Raw genomic sequence first — 20952 nt, 5'->3', positions numbered from 1 at the left:
GCCCATTTTTTTAACTTGATCCCTCTTTGGTTGGTTTCTCCTACCACACCAAAATTGGTCCTGTTTTGCTTTTGGTTTTTTTTTTATTCTTGGAGAGTTACCCTGCTGGTAGACATATGGAGAGTCCTAAATCCCTTTATGTAACTTCTTTCCAACGTTCCCCTGGTTGGAAGGAATAAAAATGATCTAAGATTGCCAGATATTGTAAGATTCTGAAATAGCACATGGGATCCCATAACATTTTATGCAAGTGCATGTGACATTTTGATAGACTTATGTGAGCTCCCATGAGCTTTTGGACATTTAACATTTTTAAATTATTTAAATATTTGAGATTCTGCGGAACATATGTAGGGGTGCTGCATTTGGCTTAAAAACTAGGGTATTTATAGAAGACTTACACTAATTATTCTACATGAGTAATGTCAACCTCAACCTAGAACAAAACGTGTACGTGATTTCACTGTGTAAGACTGGCATGGCTTTACAACAATTCCTAATCAAATCCACGAGTGATAACATTAAGAAGGAGGGTGAATTAACTTACTTCATTAAAAAAAAAATCCTGTGTGTTTCAGGCTCACCAAAATGTCTTTGTAAATCATCTTGGGTGAATCATGTTTGATGTTCTTGAGATGATATTTTAATATTTTGTGTGGGTGTTAGATTAGAGAGGGAAATTTTTTCCAGGTTGGCATGCTGCATTGATTTGGGCAGGGAGCAGAATGTTATGGGAATCAAAGATACATTGTGTTGCAACTATTATTTTGCTTTTTCTTAAACATAATGCGGACATTGGTTGATTTTTAAAAAAACTGTGCATAAGACATGAGGCATGAGTGACAGAATTACAGGTTCCTTCACCTCCCTTCAAAGACCCACTCTTCTCCCAAAGGTTATATGTTATTGTCAATGATGCCTAGAATTTATATAAAAAAGGCAAGATATGATTTTCAGATAAATGAATCCTACTCAGTCTTTTTCCCTGTAGCCTATGAAGATATAATACACAGTTTTCATTATTGTGTGTTTAAGAGATTGTTAAAAAATATCACTCTGTAAGTTTTACTAGTAATGAGATACTTAAAAGCAAAAATCATGCAATTTCATTATGGGGAAAAAAATTTTTCCTAGTTCCCAGATACATAGATGCTTCTGAAAAACCATGTCTTTTAATAATAGTGTTTCAGAATGGAAACATATATATGCTTGGTTTTCCCTTGCTTATTTTCTTTCTCTCAAAAGCATTTAGTCCTTCAGTAGACATTTGATTGTTATTATTAGTGATTTGCCTAGGGGTGGGTTTTTTTGTTTTTTGTTTTGGTAATATACTCTTCATTGTTTCTTTCCTTTTTCTTTCAAGGAAAAAAATGGCAGATCCAGGTATCAAATTATGCTGGAAATTGCATAAGTGACCCTAGAAAGTTGGCTATAAAGAGAGTAGTAGGAAAAAAATGCTTCTTAACATCAGCATAAGGCAAGAGAAATGTGTAATCATCAATGTATTTGCTGGTGAATGCTTTGAAACCCCTTTCAACCTTGATGCTACTGTCTTTGAACCACTTTAGTACTTTTTAAATTAGGGATGTGATTTAGTCAAGGTTACTCTTCTTGGCCTGGATAATGCTAGATTTATTTGTAGGATTGTGAGCAGAACCTCTCCAGGTTGAGGATATGTTAAATGTGTGCAGAGTCATGGCCAAGGGCATTCTGATGGACCTTTACAGTGTCTGCCATTTACCAGGCTAGGGACTTGACTTAGTTGCTCGAGGCTCTATTTTTGTGGCTCAAAATTAACCTGGAAAACATTTTTATTCTGTTTTTCTCTTGACGTTTAGTTTCCTTCCAACGGCAATTAATAGTACAAAGTAGAGCAGGGAAATGCATATTATATTGGCCTTGGGTTCTAAAAGTAAGTTTTACTAGAAATTATGAAAATGAGGAGGAAAACTGACATGAATCTACCATTTTCAATATGATTTTTTTTCCTTTATAAGATAGAGCCTTGCTTTTAATTAAAAAAAGAAGTGCTTGCAGTAGAAAAATCTATTAAGATTTCCATACTTATACATTCTTGTAAGCTTTACTGAAGCATTACAGGAGCCTTTAAAAAAAAACTCAACTTGATAATAAACCTGTCTTGTGCTTAATTATTTTTTAAAGATTAAACACTATAAGGGTTGTGGTCTTCATTTGGATTGGAAAAGGGAGTGCTGATGTAATGAAAAGTTTCAGCAGTAGACTGAAACAAATAGAAAAGTAACCCTTGTACTGTAACAAAAATAAAGGTAATATTTAACATTTTGCACTTTCGGCATGAAATATGCATGGACAATTTTGAACCAGGGTTAAATTTCTTCAATCCAAGTTAATGGACTTTACAAGCTTTTGTTTACAGAAAAGCTAAGTAACATCAACTCCTGATGTGCAGTACTCAAAAATGAAGCTACATTTCCCAAATTCTGTGGGACTATTTGCTATTTCTCTTAAACTGATCTAAATGGTTACATAAAAGCACTTAGCATATAGTATTCACATGATCCAAGTCCCTAGCATATCTCCAATACCTCTGCAAGTCTTATGTGCAGGTATTTAGGCATGCATACCATACATTCTTTTTCCAAATAAGAGTATTCAGTCTTGTGAAGTTATCAACAACGTTTTATAAGCAATACTAGGAAGTTTATTTTATTTGCATTTAGATTTGTAAAATTGTGACGATTCCTGTGAGAATATAGAGAGCTGAGAATATATATTGATTTAGGCAAAAAAATAGAAAGTGGAAGAACACTTGGTAAAATTAAATATTTCTAAATCAGCTGGACCAGGCAATACCTTTTTTCCAAAGGCTTCTAAAAGAATTAGCACAGGATACAGTGGAACCACTAGCCATCAGTTTTGAACCTCATGGAGAACATGTGAGATACAAGAAGATTGGAGGAAACTAGTTCTAATTAAAATTCACATAACAAACCTTACAAGTTAGGACGTTAAATTTTATGTTATATTTAGAAGAGATTCTGGGGCCACCCCCAGGACCTATGAGAGCCACAGTTTGTGTAAACAAGAAACAAAATTCAAGTCACAGATACACAGATGGTGTTCAAGTTAATGGACTGTGATTAGTTGAATGGTGGCAAAAATCTCACACTCTTCTTTCCAAAATATTTTTTTTTAGAGTTTCTTCCTATATAAATAAATAACGGCCACTCACTTTTGTGATTAAATAGAATGCAGTGCATTTGAGGACTGAATTGCAATGGAAGGCAGATGTTACTCTCCTCTCCCACAAGCCGGTTGGATTGACTTCCATAAGAGATGCAGCTGGCCAAGATACTGCCGCTTTGGGTCTTGTCTCTGTAAGACCAGCCTGCCACCCATGCCATTTACTGTAACACTGGTTTGGTCTTTTTTATGTTCAGATAGGGTATGTTTGATTTGTTAGCGGGGAAATAAGGTTCACTTAGAGGGGCATCTGCTAATGGAGTGCCGTCTCTCAGCTGAGTGAGTGCAGTCTCTTTATTGATTGAGTTAATAGAAACATCAGCCATAGCTCCAGCTTTTATTCCTTATAATATATCATCATGCATGAGATTGTTTATCCTTCAAGGTGACATCTACTAACGTTGAGCAAAGGCAGAGAAGTGCACAATGTAACATCACGTTGCACACTTCATTATTGTGTAAACATTATAGGGGAGTTCTAGGGGACTCTTGATGTTCTCTAGCTATTTGGAGCCCTCACAATTATTTGATGCAGTATTATTGCCAAGAATAGAGCCCTCTACTAAATATTGGTTCGCTTCCCAAGATACAGCCATTCCTGCTCCTCCTCTTGCTTATTTTGTTGGGGAAGGGGGAAACTTAGAAAAAATACAGTGGAGAACGGGATGCAAGATCCATTTTAAATGAGCTTTGAAATGGGTCAGACTTAGTTTGGTGTGGTAATAAAGGCCACACACTCCTGCTCAAAAACCTTTACAAATGCACACTCTGTTTCAGATTCTGAGTTGCAGGATTCTTTGTTTGGGAATTTAGAATTTATGTTCAAAATAACATTCAGGGATACTTTTTCCATTTTCTCAGCCACGTTATAAGCAGAAGCTGGTATAATTCACAAAATTCCTCTTCTGTTTGTCAAGAAGTTGTTTTACTGAAATCATTATTTTATACTATTTTTGCAGGGATATCTACAGCAAGCCAAGATCTCATCAAAGTGATGAAATGTGTGCCATGATGTCACCATTGAAACTCCATCCCTTCTGTTATATGCAATCCCATACAAGTACAAAAGGGTGGGGTTTGCATCACAACTCAGGTTTCATCATTTGTCTCTCATCCCAAAGATGCTCACATATGTATGTGTAGCTCGTGTTCCAAACTGTTAATCTTAGGCTGGGATTCTGTTTTATCTTTACCAAAGTTTCTAGGAGCTTGTCAAGGACAAAAAGTAGTTTAAAATTAGCAAGATAACAGCCTACCTATATCTGATCCATGGGTGTGTGCTGAAGATGAGCTGCTTTTTCTTTTTGTTCTGTGTTGATTAAAATATATTTCTGGAAAGCAGTTTCAAAGTGAGGTCCATTTTATCTCAAATCCAGATTGAATGCTAGGAAGCCTTGCTTTGGATCTGTTAGGATTAATAGTTAATAAGCACAGAAATTGACTGTTAAATTTTAAAAAGCCATAGGCTTTATTTTGTATCTGATGCTTTTGATGTCAATTTATCCAGGAATTGGCTCAAAAATGGGCATGACTTTTGCTTGATTATAACGGCTCCTTACACGTCAATCATATTTGATCTGGGGAAATATTTGAGTATTTCTTGTAACACGCCTACATAGGGTGAAACATTGTGAAAGGAACTTGATTCAACAAGGGCTTCCCAAGACTATGAACACAGAGCAGGTATTTAATGTATGTTTGTCGTTTAAGAAATAGGTGGTAAATATTATATCTGCAGCTATTATTATTTCAGTTTCAGAGATTAACTATTACTCAGAAATTGTGTAGCAAGGCTTCAATTTGAAAATTATGTTTAGCAGAAATAAAATAAATTGAACACTGAATGAGGGTACCATTCACTGAAAACGCTAGAGTAAAGCTCATGCTGAAGGTAGACATGTTTTGTGTAAAATCTTGAAGGTTTGTCCATGGGTATTGTGCAATCATATTCTGGGTGGCTCTTCATGTAGCCTGTTGTCATCATGGAGAACGTTCAGGTTATGCACTTTGCGAAGGGCTTCAAAAGCATCTGAGAGTCAGACATGGCACATCTAAGGAAGCGCAGAGCTGAGTGAAGAATCCCACTTTTCTTCTTGGTGCTCGGCACGAACCATTACCATGACAAAAGAGGATTATTGACTTTCATAGCCATGCTGCCTTTGATTCAAGGATTGCTTTGATTCAGGGCCGCAGCCTTTGCTTACAAGACGGAGCCTGGTCTCCTGTGTCAGGTGAAGAGGAAGGGAATGGAGAAGTGGTCGATTGTGCAAGTATTCCCAGCATGAGGGTCTTGAGTGATGTGGCAGGTTGAAATGATGCCTGGGACAATGAAAGACAACTGAGCGGTCCTCCTGAATCCAGGAAGATGTTCAGCCTCGACTATAATTCATGGAGCTGAATGGCTCTCCAAACTGAGAGCTGAAAACAAATGCACACACATGCTCGTGCAGAGAGAGAGAGAGAGAAGATGAGGCAAAGGGATCGAACAGATGTGGGAGCCTTTGTTGAGAGGCCTCAGAGGCTAGCGGGGTGGCGATAGGCTAATTTGAGGCGCATAATGCCAGGCCCCTTTCATATGTAGAGCAGCACTTTGATCCAGCCTGGATGAAAGTGATGAAAAGTGGAGAGGATGGCTGGGGGTCTTTTGTCTTTGACAAAAAAGGCATCTGTTGGACTCTAACCCCCCTCTCCCCATGCAGCCTCTAGCAGGCTATTCCAACAATGCTGGTAAAAGGGATGTGTCTCTTTCTTATCCCTCCGTTCCCTGGCCAAAACCCCTTCTCCTGACAGCTGAAGAAATCCTAGCCAGAAAAAGAAGGCTAAGCAGTATTTTGACTACAAAGCTTAATCATTTATTTTCCACCATACTAATGTTTTCTTTGTGTTTGTGTCTGCAAGGTCCAATGCAGTTGTTATGTTTGTTCTCCTACCACTTTGAAGGTGGTATGAATTTATATTTGTAGGGATGGAGTATTGCTTGTGGGGAATGAGAGGTACTTTTCTGAAGGGGCAACTAATGTGGCCTGACTTGCAGCCCATAGAAAAGGCTTTGAATACCAGAGCACTACACAGGAGAAGGGAACTGGTTTCTCAGTTTGTGATTGTGCTCCTGTCCAATGTGAAGACGCTTTCATATTCCTGGTATACATTGCCTTAAAAGTTGAAAATATTGGAAGAATGTCCCTTTTTCTAGATTGTAGCACAGGTGGTCCTCGTTTAGTGACTGTTTCATTTAGCAACCATTCACAGTTATGCTGGTGATGAAAAAAATAACATTGTGACCAACCCTCACATTTACAACCTTTGCAGGTGTGTAAGCAAAGGAAAGCTGAAGTAAGATCATAAGCAGTTTCACTTAGTGATTGTTTCACTTAATGACCGAGTTGCCTGTCCCAATGTGTTTGCTAAACGAGGACTACCTGTAACTAGAAATAGTTTCTTCTGTGTGTGATTTTGGTAGCAGTTGCCTCTAAGCCTCGTTAAATAAATAATACATTTTTTAAAAATGTATTATCTGTGTGTATATTACCACATATAGCATTTGTATCTGTATGTATATTACCACATTTCTGCATTTGTTTTGAGATTTGTACAGGAAATATCATGTTTGATGCAAGAATGATGGACTTTGTTTCATGCCAGTCAACTCTTAGCTTAGTGTTGTCTGACAGCTATATGGGATGAACAATGGCTATTTTGTATGTCAAGATCTGCCTACCTTGCATATTTAAAGCTTGGTATAAAAGCAGGTTATTATAAATTTCAGTATGGTGAAATCTAATTAATCTAATTCTAATCTAATTTAATCTAACCCAATAATAAAAACTAGAAAGCCAGTTTGGTGTAGTGGTTAAGGTACTGGCCTAGGAACCAGGAGATTGTGAGTTCTAGGCCTCTCTTAGGCATGAAAGCTGGCTGGGTGATTTTGGGCCAGTCACACTCTCACAGCCCAACCCACCTCACAGGGTTGTTGTGGGGAAGATAGGAGGAGGAAGGAGGATTAGGTATGATTGCTGCCTTAAGTTGACCAAATATTTTTTAAAAAGTCAGGATAAAAATATAATAACAACAGCAACAATAATAATTGTGACTGTGAACTTAATTGTAGATTACTACTACTACTAATAGAAAATTTCAGCTTCTTTATATTCACTCATGTATGTATGAACATGGAATCAATAAGTTAAAACATCTTTCTTTGACTTCTGTGCTATAGATGTCTATGCTATAGATTTCTGTGGTCATATTGTGCTTGTTTTCAGGTTCGTGACTTCACATTTACATTTTCCTTTAGTTTTTCATCTCCAAACTCTAGAATACTAGCAACAGTGAGAGAATCATCATGATGGAAGGGAATCATAATTATGGTCTTTCCAATAATGAGGGGGTGATGGTGATGGCCAGGTTTGGGGGTGAGGGGAGGAAGATAACCTTTCTTCCTATGAAATTTTCCAAGTGAAATATGCTGACGCTGCTAGCTGTTCCACTGAGTGAAATGCAAGAAATCATGTTCTGTGTTACAGGTATGTACAAAACATCTTCAATTCAAAACATTTTGAAAACGGTTTTCAGCTTAAAATGGCTCTTTTTGAGGTTGAAACAATTGTTTCGCATCTGAAATGGACTGTTTTGATCATTTGTAAATGTTTTTTTCCCTCCCTCTCTAAACAGAATTGTCTCGATCTCGGAACACTCCCAGAATGATTGAAACCACCCATTTTGAATGTGAAACAGCTGCTTTGCATTCAGAGAGGGGTATTTTGAATTCAAAATGGAAAAGACTTTGTACACCACTATTATGTTCTAATCAGCAGAGCAAAGAGCAGTTTTGGAAGAGGGCATTTTAATTGGATAAAGGGGGGGGGGAATTATCCCTTTTCTTTTTACTATTTAAGGGGGAAAAAGCCATACTGGAGATCTAAAAACAGAAGTCTCAGTGCTTGCTCTGGCTTGACCTTAGAGGTAAAGTCAATATGATCTAAGTTTTATGCATCCAGACTAGATTTAGTTTAAACTGCATGCTTAACCACAAGTAAAATAATGCAAACACAACCAGGGCATAATCTCTGCTGAGAGCACTGGGGTCTACTTATAAACTCTAAAGCAGGGTTCCCCGAAGTGGTCAGTATCGACTGCCAGGGTTGATGGGACTATCCAAGGGGGTTGATGATGATGTTGTTATTCTTAGTAGTAGTAGTAGTAGTAGTAGTAGTAGTTAAAGCAGTATTTATTAAATTATTTTCATATAATAATTTTATTATATAAATTATTATATGAAAATAATTTCATAAATACTACTTTAACCAGTGCTAATAATAAGAATAACAACATCAACCCCCTTCCATTCTAGCACTGAAGATGTCGCCTAGCCGGGTAACGAAACGCTTGCAAGAAAACATCCAGGCTCAGAGAACTCCAAGGACTCCACAGTTCAACCTACAGATACTGGCTTCTTTTGGTCATATAATAAATGTTTGGAGGTCAATGAACAATCTAAAATTTCATGAAGGGGTCAATGAGCTGAAGAGTTTGGGGAGCCCTGCTCTAAAGGATGTATCAAATTCACTTTAAAGCAGAGTCAACCTGTGTAAAGCATGAGTCTTAAATTACTGTAGAACATCGTTAAGAAACGTCTCTGGCTTAGAATACCCTGGTAAGCTTTCAACCCTCATTGTTCAATTTAGATCTCTGGACAACCTTAGCTAAAACACTGTATTGCAGCCATGAACTGCAATATAGGGATAATGCTGAGCTACCTTTAACAAAGTTTATGTAAACTATGGTTGAGATAATGTACATGAAATGCTTTGGATATTCAGAACATTACAGAAGTGCTAGCTAGTGGGATGTCTGGAAAGAAAATACTGAAAAGGGAACTAGGGACGAGCACTTGCCACATGCCATTTATTTTGGGTGCCCACTTGGAGATAAGCTTACATTTTATCCATGCTTTCCTCCCCCACACCTTTGCCACTGAACAAAAGCACTTCCATGAAGAGAACACCTCCTTCAAATTCACAAGCTCTGGAATGTTTCCTTGTTATGAAAGCCTCGGACTGCAGGTCACTTGACTATGTACTGAAGATAAACTTTTCACAAAGGGCGCCCTGTTTGAAGCTGCACCTGGTATTGCAATCACCCAATGTGATAACATTGGCTAGAAAAAATTGTTATTGGGGAGCTGTGAGGTTCTGCTTAAGAGGCTTCCATTTATAACAGCTATTAGCTTGTGAGCGAGGCCATAAAGTTTCCACTGTTTACAGAATGTAAAAGAATATGGGCTTCTTAATTGCAACTTTATTCATACACTAGAAGAGCCATATTGAATTATGTTGGTCTCCTCATAATGGTGTAGGAGAATCATATTTTGATTATTTGTAGTCACGGTTTGAGCTGCCTGGAATTTTACTACTATTGCAAAACAGTTGATTTTTTTGTTTGTATGAAAAGTGAAGTAGGCAGCTAGAATACTGTACATGACTGCTTATGTGCTCCAGTTTGGCTTCTCTTATCAGTAGGAGATATATAACTTGAGAAGTTATTTCTTTCTTCTTCTTCTTCTTTTTTTTTTACCAAGATGTTTGATCTAGGAATTCTAACTTATTTTCCCCAAACAAGCCAGAGTTGAATGCCATGTTTTGTTCTGAGCTTCTAATTTTTGATTGATTTTTTTTTTTTAAATAGAAAATCCAGAGCTCTCAGGTCATAAATCATTATATATTTTAGAATTACTTTCCATTAAGCAAAGTCTTCAAGGGTACTCTGATCGAAGTGCCCCTTCAGGGCTGCCCTATGTCAAGACTCATAAACATGGCTCTTTTGATCCATTTTGCTGATTTTCCATTGCGTGCAGAGAACTCAGTCCTTCTAGTACTTCTGCAAAGCAAAGGGTCATGGATTGGAGGTACTGAGACGGTTCCTCACTTTTTTGAATCAAGGCACTGTTGTGAAATGGATTGCTCCATAGACTTCTTTATAGACTCCACAGACAGATTTAGCTTCTGAAGATGATTTCCTACTGACTGGGGCGGTGCCCATTGTAAGTCAGAAATGCTGTCTATTGTGTTAAGTAGCAGTATTGCAGTCTTGTACATGTATATGCTCCCAGATAAACGTGCATTGGATTGAAGCCTTTCTCCTTGGAGTTTCAGTGCAGTAAGGAGATCTGCACTGGGCTGCAGAACAATGAAGAAATACTGAAGTCTATAGATAACAAGAAAGCTTATTAGCATTTGGTTATAGGCTTTCCTTTGGCATTTCAACAGCTGCATTTCTCCTGTGGAAAGTAACTTAACATCTACTAAATAAGTCATTTGGAAACCACAGTGTAGCTCTATTTCAGCTTCTTGTGAAGCTGCTGCCAAAGAAATACTCTTCAGAATTTAAACAGTGAGCTAATAATTAAACTTGTGTTGAACTAAGAACCAAAATTCGCCTAATTTATTTTCATTTTCTTAAGTGCAAAGTAGACTTTTGAAACTAGTAGGAGGAACTGTTGCTTAAGCCTTTTCATCTTGACTTTTTTTTTCTTTTGTGCAAAGTTTAAAACAATTTATAGGCAGAGAAGAAATAAACCAAGGGGAAGGATTAAGCATCCTTTCCTATCCAAATAGTGATTTATTCAAGATTATAGACTGGCTACTTTTCTCTGAAACAAAGAAGTTGAGTAAAAACTTGACATTTTCAAGTTTCAATAATTTAATAGCACTGTGCAGCAATCCAAATTTGAAGAGTAAAAGAAGATGTGGAGAGTGCATAGAAATGCATGGAGCACCTGCCAGCACCTCCTTGAACAAAGTATTTCGCTGATTGATTGAATGAATGAATGAATGAATGAATGAATGAATGAATGAATGAATATATCCCCAAATCTTACAATTCCACTGCTGCTGTGGAAGGCCTGTCATGTGAACCATGGAAAGGATGCGTTTGGTTAAAGGAGGTGCCAACTGATGCTGCATGAGTTCCAAAAATGTTCTGTATTGACTTTTCCCGAATATGAGTTGTACACAATCCTATAATTTTATTTATATTGGGCATCAGTGATAAGAGAATGTTCTTGTAATAGCTGATTATATAAATTATTTTCTTCTTTAGTAGATGGATGGGTGTTTAAAAAATGTGTTTAGTATGGAATTGAGTTTCTCATATGTGAATCATACACACAAATGAATGAATACCAAATATTTATTCCAATTTTTTTATTTTTATATATATATATATATATATATATAAAAATAAAAAAATTGGAATAAATATTTGGTATTCATTCATTTGTGTGTATGATTCACATATGAGAAACTCAATTCCATACTAAACACATTTTTTAAACACCCATCCATCTACTAAAGAAGAAAATAATTTATATTTATAATTATATATATATATATATAATTTAACGAATGAGTTTAAGGACTGATGGGGAACTCTCCCTTTTCCTCCTTCCCATTCCCCACGTCTAGGTGATCTTTGCTTTGAATCAGACTCTTTTGCAGCAGGAGAATCTTCGAGCAGGCAGCTTACAGATTCCTTACACAACAGAGGACCTTATCAAGCATTACAACTGTGGAGACCTCAACACCATCATCTTCAATCATGATACTTCTCAAGTGAGTTGTGTCCCCTCATTCCCTTGTGCTGCTCACAGAACTGCTAGTTAGCTTCTCCTGTCAGCAGTCAATATCCCCAAGGGACTGGACGTTTTAAAGACAAGTGTATTTTCACTATTCAGAGTCAGCATGCGTGCTTCTCCGTTAACGCTGGAATCAGCAGTTTGACTTTCGGAAACGTTTTTGCTGTTGGCGTGCGAAGGGCTGTTTCTGATTTTCTGGATAAGAAGGAGAATTTATAATATAAGGGAATTGAATGTTTTATCATAATACAGAGGGAATGCGTACTTTTATTCAACTTAATTTTTAAAAGATATGGTAAATTAAGGAAAAATGGATTATTGTATGATACAAAAGGAAGTTGGTGTGTGTATATAAGCATTCATGTTTTTTCATTCTGTTGCAATGGTCCCTGAAAGTCCAGCACTTCTAGCAACTAGTTTCATGATGCTGTTTTGGGGGGGGAGGGGGGAGGACCACCATCTATACAGATAGAAATAGCAGAGGCTACCATATTGTTTTGGTTCTTCTAACTCTCCTAGTGATTTCCCCCTCTAAAGGGCAGAAAGGACAGTCATTCTGGTTACCTCATTGAGTACAGTGTAAAAAGTGCTGATTTTCATCTGGATCTTCTCTTCCCTGGATTGCTTAGGTTACAGCTATTTCAGCCTGGATCGCCCAGGGTACAACTATTTCAGTCTTCACATCAGAGAACAAGGACATGGCCTGCTATAGGTCCAGTCACCTCTATCCTTCTTCCCCAGAGAGATCTGGCTGCTGTGACCTTCCCCTCCCTCAGACCCAGCAGAGGGTGAGACCCTCTCAGAGAAGATTGAAGATACTTAGCCAGCTCCAGACATTTTAGAAAGATTGATTTCTCAGGAAGATTTTCAAAACTTTGGGCAGCTCTCCAGCTTCCAAGCAGCTGTGGTCTTTCCAATGGTAGCAAACTACTACTCTTTCTCATTTCCTGGAAGTTTAATTAAAATAATTTGGGGGGCAGAAGCCACCAGGGTTAAATAAGAATGCCATTACTTTTGAAAACAAACACCATGGCTTCTTTTGCAGGCTGACCTGGGCTCCCGTAAGGCTCCCATGATTGATTCCTAGGGGGACCTTATTTTAATAATATGCCATAATAAATAAGAATGACACCAGGATATCCAGATGACAGGTAGAATGTCACAGGGCAAACCATTGCCTGCACCATTCTGATCTTTGTAGATCGGACACATCCCGACATCTGAATATCTTTTCCAAGACCTTCATGGCTAGTCTATCAAGTGCTAGTCTGCAGCGTATTTCTTGACTGCTGGTTCCTTTATTATTGGTAGTCGATTCTAAAAGGCAGAAGTTACCACCACTTCATTGTCAATTCTAAGGCTAGTTGCTGTATTTGTTGCCATTGGTTTGGTCGTCTTTCTATTTAATCTTTCTAATCCTCCTAGTGATTTCCTCCTCTAAAGGGCAGAAAGGACAGTCATTCTGGTTGAGTACAGTGTAAAATTTCTCACTGTGCTCCTTGACTTTAATTACTACAGCTTGCAGATCATTTTTGGCTATCAGCATAGCACAAGTTACTGATGTTTTTTCCTCCAGTTTTAAAACCACGCTCATCTTCTTCCAGTCCAGTTTCCCTCAATATATATTCTGCATATAGTTGAATAAGTAAAGTACACAGCCTTGTCTCACTACTTTGCCAAACTGGAGCCAGTCTGTTTTGTCATGTTCTGTCTATACAGTGGCTTCCTGAGTTGTGTAGGTTTTGCATGAGGATAGTGAGGTGTCCTAGGATTCCAATTTTTCTAAGCACATCAGCTTGACATGGCTGACATAATCACAGGCCTTTCTATAATCAATGAAGCACATATTGACTTCATTTTGGTGTTCATATCCACTGATATGTAGCTATTACAGGTAGCCCTCACTTAATGACTGCCCTGTTTAATGACCATTCAGAGTTACGACGGTGCTGAAAAAGTAACTTTATAACCAGTCCTCATATTTACAACTGTCGCAGCATCCCCACAGTCACATGATCGAGATTTGGGTGCTTTGCAACCGGCGGGCATTTACAACCGTCACAGCATCCCATGGTCACGTGATCGCCATTTGCACACTTCATAGCCAGCTTCCAACAAGCATAGTCAATGGAGAAGCCAGCAGTGAAATTGCAAGTTGCGGTCACATGATGTCTCGCTAAGTGACAGAGTTGCCGGTCCCAGCTGTGGACTACTTGTATATGACCTCCTAATCCTTTTGTTTCCTTTCCTAGGTTTCACTGCTCAAGAAGATACTCTAGTGCCTCGAGATAAAAACACCTGCTATAAATCAGAGCAGTATAGCTAGAGCCATCTGCAGAAATGTACTCCAGCTGCTATTCCATACTCTTCATTATCCCTGATAAGAATGGGGATGGGAGGGCAATACAAGACTTAAAAAGAGTGAATCACTATATAAAATACCACAAATTCAGGATGGAAATGCCATTGGAGAGATGTAATGCTATTCCTGGGTTTTTGGGAGACTAACCTTCACATACCCATCCACCATCTTACAGAAAATATCTACGTATTGAATACCAGGGAGGCCATGCCAATAAACAGTTCTTCTATTTAGTTTTCTCTGGCACTCAGAGTATTCACCAAGCTATCAGACTTCTGGTAGCAGCCTGGAGCAGTTAATCCCAAGCATGAGTCTCTCAGAGCTTTGATTAATAAGTTTTATTAAGAAGAAGCTTATAGTAGCAACAATTCTGGCAAGTATTCTGCTTTCAAATGAGAAACCTCTGTACAGGTAATCCCTGGGTTAAGAATGCCTGGGTTACAATTGACCCATAATTAAAAACGGAGCCTATTATAGCAAAAATTGAGTTAAATACACAGTGATTTGAGTTAAATACACAATGGTTCGAGTTCATTACACAATACTACTTATACGGTATTATACAATAATACTGTTCCGGCTTACATACAAAGTCGACTTAAGGACAGACCTTGGGGATGGAACTTAAACTGGGGATTATCTGTATAGCAAATGAAGGTGAGAAGGCTCTGGCTGTTCTTATGTGCTTTTCAGGTAGCGGAGGCTTGTCTCTTATGAAAGAGCTGGATTGCACCTGCTATTAAATTAACCCTTAGAACCTGTTCTCATACAAAGTGACCATGGTTTTAGTGGCACATCTCTGAAATGTGGAGTTCCATATCTGTGTGATCTGGAGGCAGAGGAACATGAGGCGAACATTCTAGTGTCTGAAGCATTTTAGTTTTCCAGTGAATATGGAAAAGAGCCATCTCTCATCTTTGCAACATTTGGCACAGGAAAAGGTTTCTCTCTTCCAGTACAGGAAACAGGCTATCCAAGAGCTAGTCAGCTAGTCACTGATGAGTCATGTGCTTGAGATGTTTGGGTGTCATGACCCTAAAACTCAACAGCCTTATACACATGGTTCCATGAGTGATCTCATTTACTTCCTGTCCCCAAAGGTGTGCAATGCTGGTGGCTCTCTCCAACAGTCAACAAGGGGAAATCAAATGCAGCTTTTCCATCTCTGGCATATTGCAACAGTCTCCTGTTGACAGACTACATGGTCAGACATGTGCACATATAAGATCCTTCACAAGGCAAACAACCAGATGGTTAGTCTTGATCAAAATTCACCAGACCTGTTTCTCATCAAAGCATGTTTAGTTTAGTCTTGGTTGAATGGGGAGATCTGGACTCAGGAGAGTGAGTCTGAATTTCAGAATATTTGGCCATACTCTTTTGCTTTGGCAGTGGATCTTCATGGCATTTCTTGGTAACTTCAGGGTGAGGTGGTTCCGGTTAGAAGATGCAAAGGACATAGTTACTCCAACTGCCAGGTGACTGACATTCTTTTCTCTGACTTAAGAGTTATACGTATTATCCACCTGAAGAGAGCAGAGGTAATCCTGACAGCTCAGACCTGATAGAGAAGAACTTGTAGGCCATTCTCATGTCTGGTCACAAGGATCCTCCTATCCTCCTCGAGCCCCAAATATCAAGGGATATTTAATCACCCAACCCAAACTGATTATAGCTCCAATATATGCATGGAGCTTCATTGGTGAGGACTCATATAATCCCTGACAGTGCCACCACAGTGCAAATATGTGAATAGACATGGGGAACAGGAGTAAGCGTTGTCTCCTCCCGGAGCACATGTCCCACAGATTTGGGTCCTCCAACTGAACTGTAGTGAACAAGAATCCTTCCCCCCCCCCCGAAAATTCTTTGTTGAATGAAACACTGGAATTAAAAAGTGCTTAATGGCAGCTGTTCCCTGATGCATCAAGGTCTGCATCTCTTTGGTTTATGGGTCTCAGTCTCTTGGTGTTTTGCAAGGAGTCACAGTCTATTGCACAAGGAGAGCAGCAACTTTTATTACTTTAGCCAGTAAGACTCCCCTTGGGGATATTTTCAGGGTGGCCACTCGATTGTCTGTTTTTTCTTTTGTGAAGCAATAAAAGCATTACAAACTGAATATTTTAACTTTTGCTGAATCTTTCTTTGGCAGGCAAATCTTTCAGTAGGCAGTCTATTACTGCTAGCTTCTAGCTCTACATGGTAGGATGTTCTCTTCCACTGTAGGAAAAGAGAATATTAGATTTAGTGTAAAGGTGCCTGTTTTACAATGGTGACAAGTCTTCCTTTCTTCCTTTCCTCCCTTAAGTGTTCTGTTTGGTGGAAGTCCTTTTTTTTTTTTTTTTGCTTTCTCATTCTCCTATTTCTGTTTTTATTATTGGTGGTCGTATTCATTGTTAGCGGTGTACAAAATATTGTGATCTCAAAATGACCCATTTTGTGCTCAAAACAGATTACTCCAAGCTCACCAGAAGTGCTCCAGTGCTGTTCCAACTATCCCCAAGGTGTTTCAACTTGAAACAGGGTGCTTTTTGATACTGGTATACTTCCTGGATGGTCACAACAGCACTAGAACTTCTGTAAGGTCAGAACAATCTGTTTTAAACCTGAAGCAGCCGTTTTGAATTCAAAAGGGGGTGTTTCAAGTGTAAAACAATTCAGATTAATCACTTACTCTCTGTAATTGGCAATGGGATAAAGAAATCTGACCTTGCTGCTTGAGCAAATTGGAGGAGTAACCCACTGTAGAAACCTTCACAATAAGTTCATTTACAGGTGACAACCATTATTAGAAGATCAATATCCAATGTAATTTATCTAGGACTGTCTTTGAAAATAGTCAGGATAGGTAAACTGATATGAAAGATTTCTCCAATAGGTTAATATGAACAGCATACCTGTTCTAAGCTATGTATTGGCACCCTTCCAAGCTCTATATAGTCTGGTTCTGAATATCTTCGTGAGCATTTGAATGAGCTTTAAAGTCACCAAGAGTTTTACTCCAAATGCCATTTTTAAAGAACTGATATTGTTTGCATAAATATCATAACCTATATTATTATTATTATTATTATTATTATTATTATTATTCCTCCTCCTCCTCCTCCTCCTCCTCCTCCTCCTCCTCCTCCTCCTCCTCCTCCTCCTCCTCCTCCTCCTCCTCCTCCTCCTTCTTCTTCTTCTTCTTCTTCTTCTTCTTCTTCTTCTTCTTCTTCTTCTTCTTCTTCTTCTTCTTCTTCTTCTTCTTCTTCTTCTTGTCTTTTATATGACTCTTCAGTCTCTTTCTTTGGTATCATAAAAATATTGTGATTCTCCCAGGCCTCTAAGAATATGCTTTGTAATTGTAGCGTATTCCAGATCTGTTATACCCTTTAAAACTGATTTTAAGTTCAACTAGTTTAAAATTATTTATTGTTTTGAAAATCAAAAGTGCCTTGGCATTGAACATGTTTAGGAAGGTAGTGGTGCTGCAGGATGCTGTTTGACAATTTTGTGTGTGTGTGTGACCTTTATATCTTAATATCTTAATGCTTGTGAGAATCGAGTCTGATAAGGGATATTTCAAACTAATGACATGAAAGGCACAAACGAGGCTTTAACCTGAGAACCACTGCCTCACTGAGTTCTAAAGGAAGAACTGCAAGAAAACTTAGTTTATCAGCTAAGGAAATATTTTTCCATGTATAGCCTAGAGTGAATCGGTGCTATGCGATTCTGCCTCTGTAGGCTTCTTGGCTACTTCTTTCTATAGGAACAGACAAGGGAAGATGCAGATGCTAGCTAAGGATACATAGCTATATTTATCTCACTGTGGTAGGATGCCCATGGCAAACTTTCAATTATAACTTTTTTTTTTTTTTTTTTTGTAATTCTACTTTTGTTCTTATGATTTACTGTTTTTAACCTTACGGTGGAGGGGCATGTAAGGTGCTCAAGAGTCTTTTCTAACTGGAGTGGTAAAGAAAGAAAGAGTAAATAGATATCTTTCTAGAGTCTTTTCTCGGAGTGATCAGAAACACCTTATCAGTTTCAATATCTTCGAATAAGCAGCACAGTTCAAAAGAAATTACAAAAACAATACTTAAGACACTTAACTGAATTTGAAAAACTCATAAGAGACCATTTGTAACATCTGTTGGGGCTTATTTACAAGTTAAAGACTGTATGATCCGATGGATGCAGAATTTAAACAGTACAATTAATATACAACAATGCGACTATTAGTGAAAGATAAATATTAAATGTATTGCTAATATTACACTTAGAGAAAACAGGTATAAGATATTTTGTTGCTGGTATATTTCTCCAGTGCAGATTGCCAAAATAGATAATTCATTTCTATTCTCAAACTCAAAATCTGCAGGAAATGTATCGTATTTTTCCATCAATAAGACGCCCCCATGTATAAGACGACCCCCACTTTTCCAACCCAAAATTAAGAAATCAATATTTTAAAGATAAAGCAGAACACATTTTTATTTAGTAATTAGGTAACATTTACCTGATACTCTCAGTGGGAGGAGGTCCAAACTCTCTCTCTGCAGCTCTATTTCCATGCTCTTTTGCATAACTGATTACATTCAGTCATGAGTGAAACTGCCGATCTCTGCAAACAGACTTCCTCCAATTGGTTTGTTCAGCATCAGCTGACGTCAGTTACATAAGGCTCATGATTGGAGGAAGCCTGTTTGCAGAGACAAGCTATTTCACTCGTGATTGGAGGCTCGTGATAGGAGGAAGCCTGTTTGCAGAGACAAAGTATGGGCAGTTCTGCAACCATGTGGTTCTCTCCTTGGCTTACTTCCTTGCATAAGATGCCCTTCAATTTTTAGTGTAATGATTTTAGAAAAAAGGATTGTCTTATAGACGGAAAAATACAGTAATAATCAGGTTGCAGTGCTCTTTCATATTTGGTGGCAATATTGCAAAGTTCAGCAATTCTGGAAATGATTTATTGCAGAATGAAACAAATCCTAAAGGTTGAATCTTCTTTCCCACCAGCAGTTTTTCTGCTAAACTTCACTAAATTTTGTATCTCTACGAAGTATACAGAGCTGACTTATGATAACAGTTGCCGGAATAGGCCTCTTATTGGAAATTAAACACAACTCCTTCTGTGTAAGAATGAGAAATCAAATTATGGGACTATGCATCAGTGTCAAAAATAACTCCATATTTGAAAAACAAGTCTGATGGGGAATTTAATTTAACTTGAAAATCATTTATGGATTACAGTTCTACACATGGCTTTGTACCACATCTGAAATTTGCATTTCTCTTAACATAAAGTTTTAAAATATTATACCTTGCCTGATTTATTAGAGTAAGGAAAGACTTTCTCAGATTAGATAGAAATTCCTATTTATTGTTCATTCTGACCAGGGATTCTTAGGATACTGACCATGCTGAATAATTATTGAACATTGATTCAATTTTAATGATGGTTTAAAGTGCTAAATTGACATAAAGACTGCCTTTTACAGTATTAGTGTTGCTCCAGACATTCTTTTACAGCTTCATGCAACTTGTAAAACTTTTTTTCTATTTCGAAAAACAAGAAAAAAACATTTATTTGGAAAAGAAATATAGAACAAAGTTTGATGTATAAGAACGTGAATGAAAAAAAAAATTAAGTGCCTTTTAAAAATATAAATACAAATGTAGCTGTGACTTTTCTTAGAGGGCTAGAAATAATGAATGTATTTACGTTTAAAGCACAAGGCCTTTACCAGATGAATCTGAAGAAATGTCTACTTTCCCTGTCTGTCTTCCTCCATACTCTGGTCATTTAGAGAAATGGTACACTGTGCTTCTATTTCTAATGATTAAAGTCCTATCAGATTACAAAATAGACCCTTTTATGAAATAGCACCTTTGTGATCTTAAGGAGGTTTACTCAGCCATACAAATAGTTTGTTATATTCTCTTTCATTTACAAAAAGCAATACTGGACCTCGGAAGAGAAAGTCCAATACTGGAGAAATGCAGTAGTTCTAAAGTTCAGTAAAAGTGAGGCATGAGGTGACATTGGTACAATCAATATTTCTCTGCCTGTTACAAGGATAAGAAAGGGGGAGGGGGAGCAGCAAAATTCTGGAAGTTTTAACAGTTGGATAAATCCAGTGTTATATGAATAGACTTCCCTTCCCCATCTCTTCTTTGCATTTCTCCTGCATAAAATCTCAAGTTCCCCGTCTCTCTGGAACCAATTTTTGAGATTCTGGACGCTGAGATTGACATTCTGGACGCTGTAGGGAAGGGAGTGGGAATTTGGTCCCCTGGGCTTTATGATCTTGTTTCTTTTGCATAGGTCCCAAATTTCATCAATGCCACCTTGCCACCTCACGAGCGCATCACGGCTCAGGAGATTGATAACTACTTTCGCCGTGAGCTTATCTACAAGCGGAATGAGCGGATGGGCAAGCGAGTGAAAGATTTACTGGAAGAGTATCCAGATAAAAGCTTCTTCTTTGCATTTGGAGCTGGTAGGGATACATTTTAGATGTTTTTTAAAAGATAAAATGGATAAATTGATTTCTTTGTGTTGATAATATGGAAATATGCAATTCACAAGAGAGCATGCTGAATCATTGGGTTTTCACACCAAAAATGGCAATTCTTCATAGCCATCAAAAGATGAGTTGCACTCATTAAGCTTCTTCAGTATCTCATTATAAAATCCAGTCTCAATGGATTTTTCTTTGCTTTTTTCCTTTTCTGTTTTTATGTGGTT

General features: G+C 37.8%; 1 protein-coding gene across 2 annotated transcripts in view; it reads left to right on the top strand.

The window, feature by feature from the left end:
• The window catches only part of TRABD2A (TraB domain containing 2A), an 83708-nt gene that overhangs the window by 31571 nt on the left and 31185 nt on the right, over positions 1-20952 (top strand). Inside the window, exons 3-4 of one of the 2 annotated variants that reach the window (XM_088130071.1) lie at positions 11688-11834; positions 20530-20704. In XM_088130071.1, coding sequence (XP_087986197.1) covers positions 11688-11834; positions 20530-20704 — 322 coding nt within the window. The remainder of the gene's footprint in view (positions 1-11687; positions 11835-20529; positions 20705-20952) is intronic. The other variant, XM_088130072.1, reaches the window with a different exon arrangement.

This window comes from Python bivittatus, unplaced genomic scaffold, assembly GCF_059951505.1.
Source record: "Python bivittatus isolate LINGU-HERP-01145 unplaced genomic scaffold, Pbiv_v1 ctg000850_np1212, whole genome shotgun sequence".
Taxonomy (NCBI): Eukaryota; Metazoa; Chordata; class Lepidosauria; order Squamata; family Pythonidae; genus Python; species Python bivittatus.
This window is presented reverse-complemented; position numbering and strand designations above follow the sequence as displayed.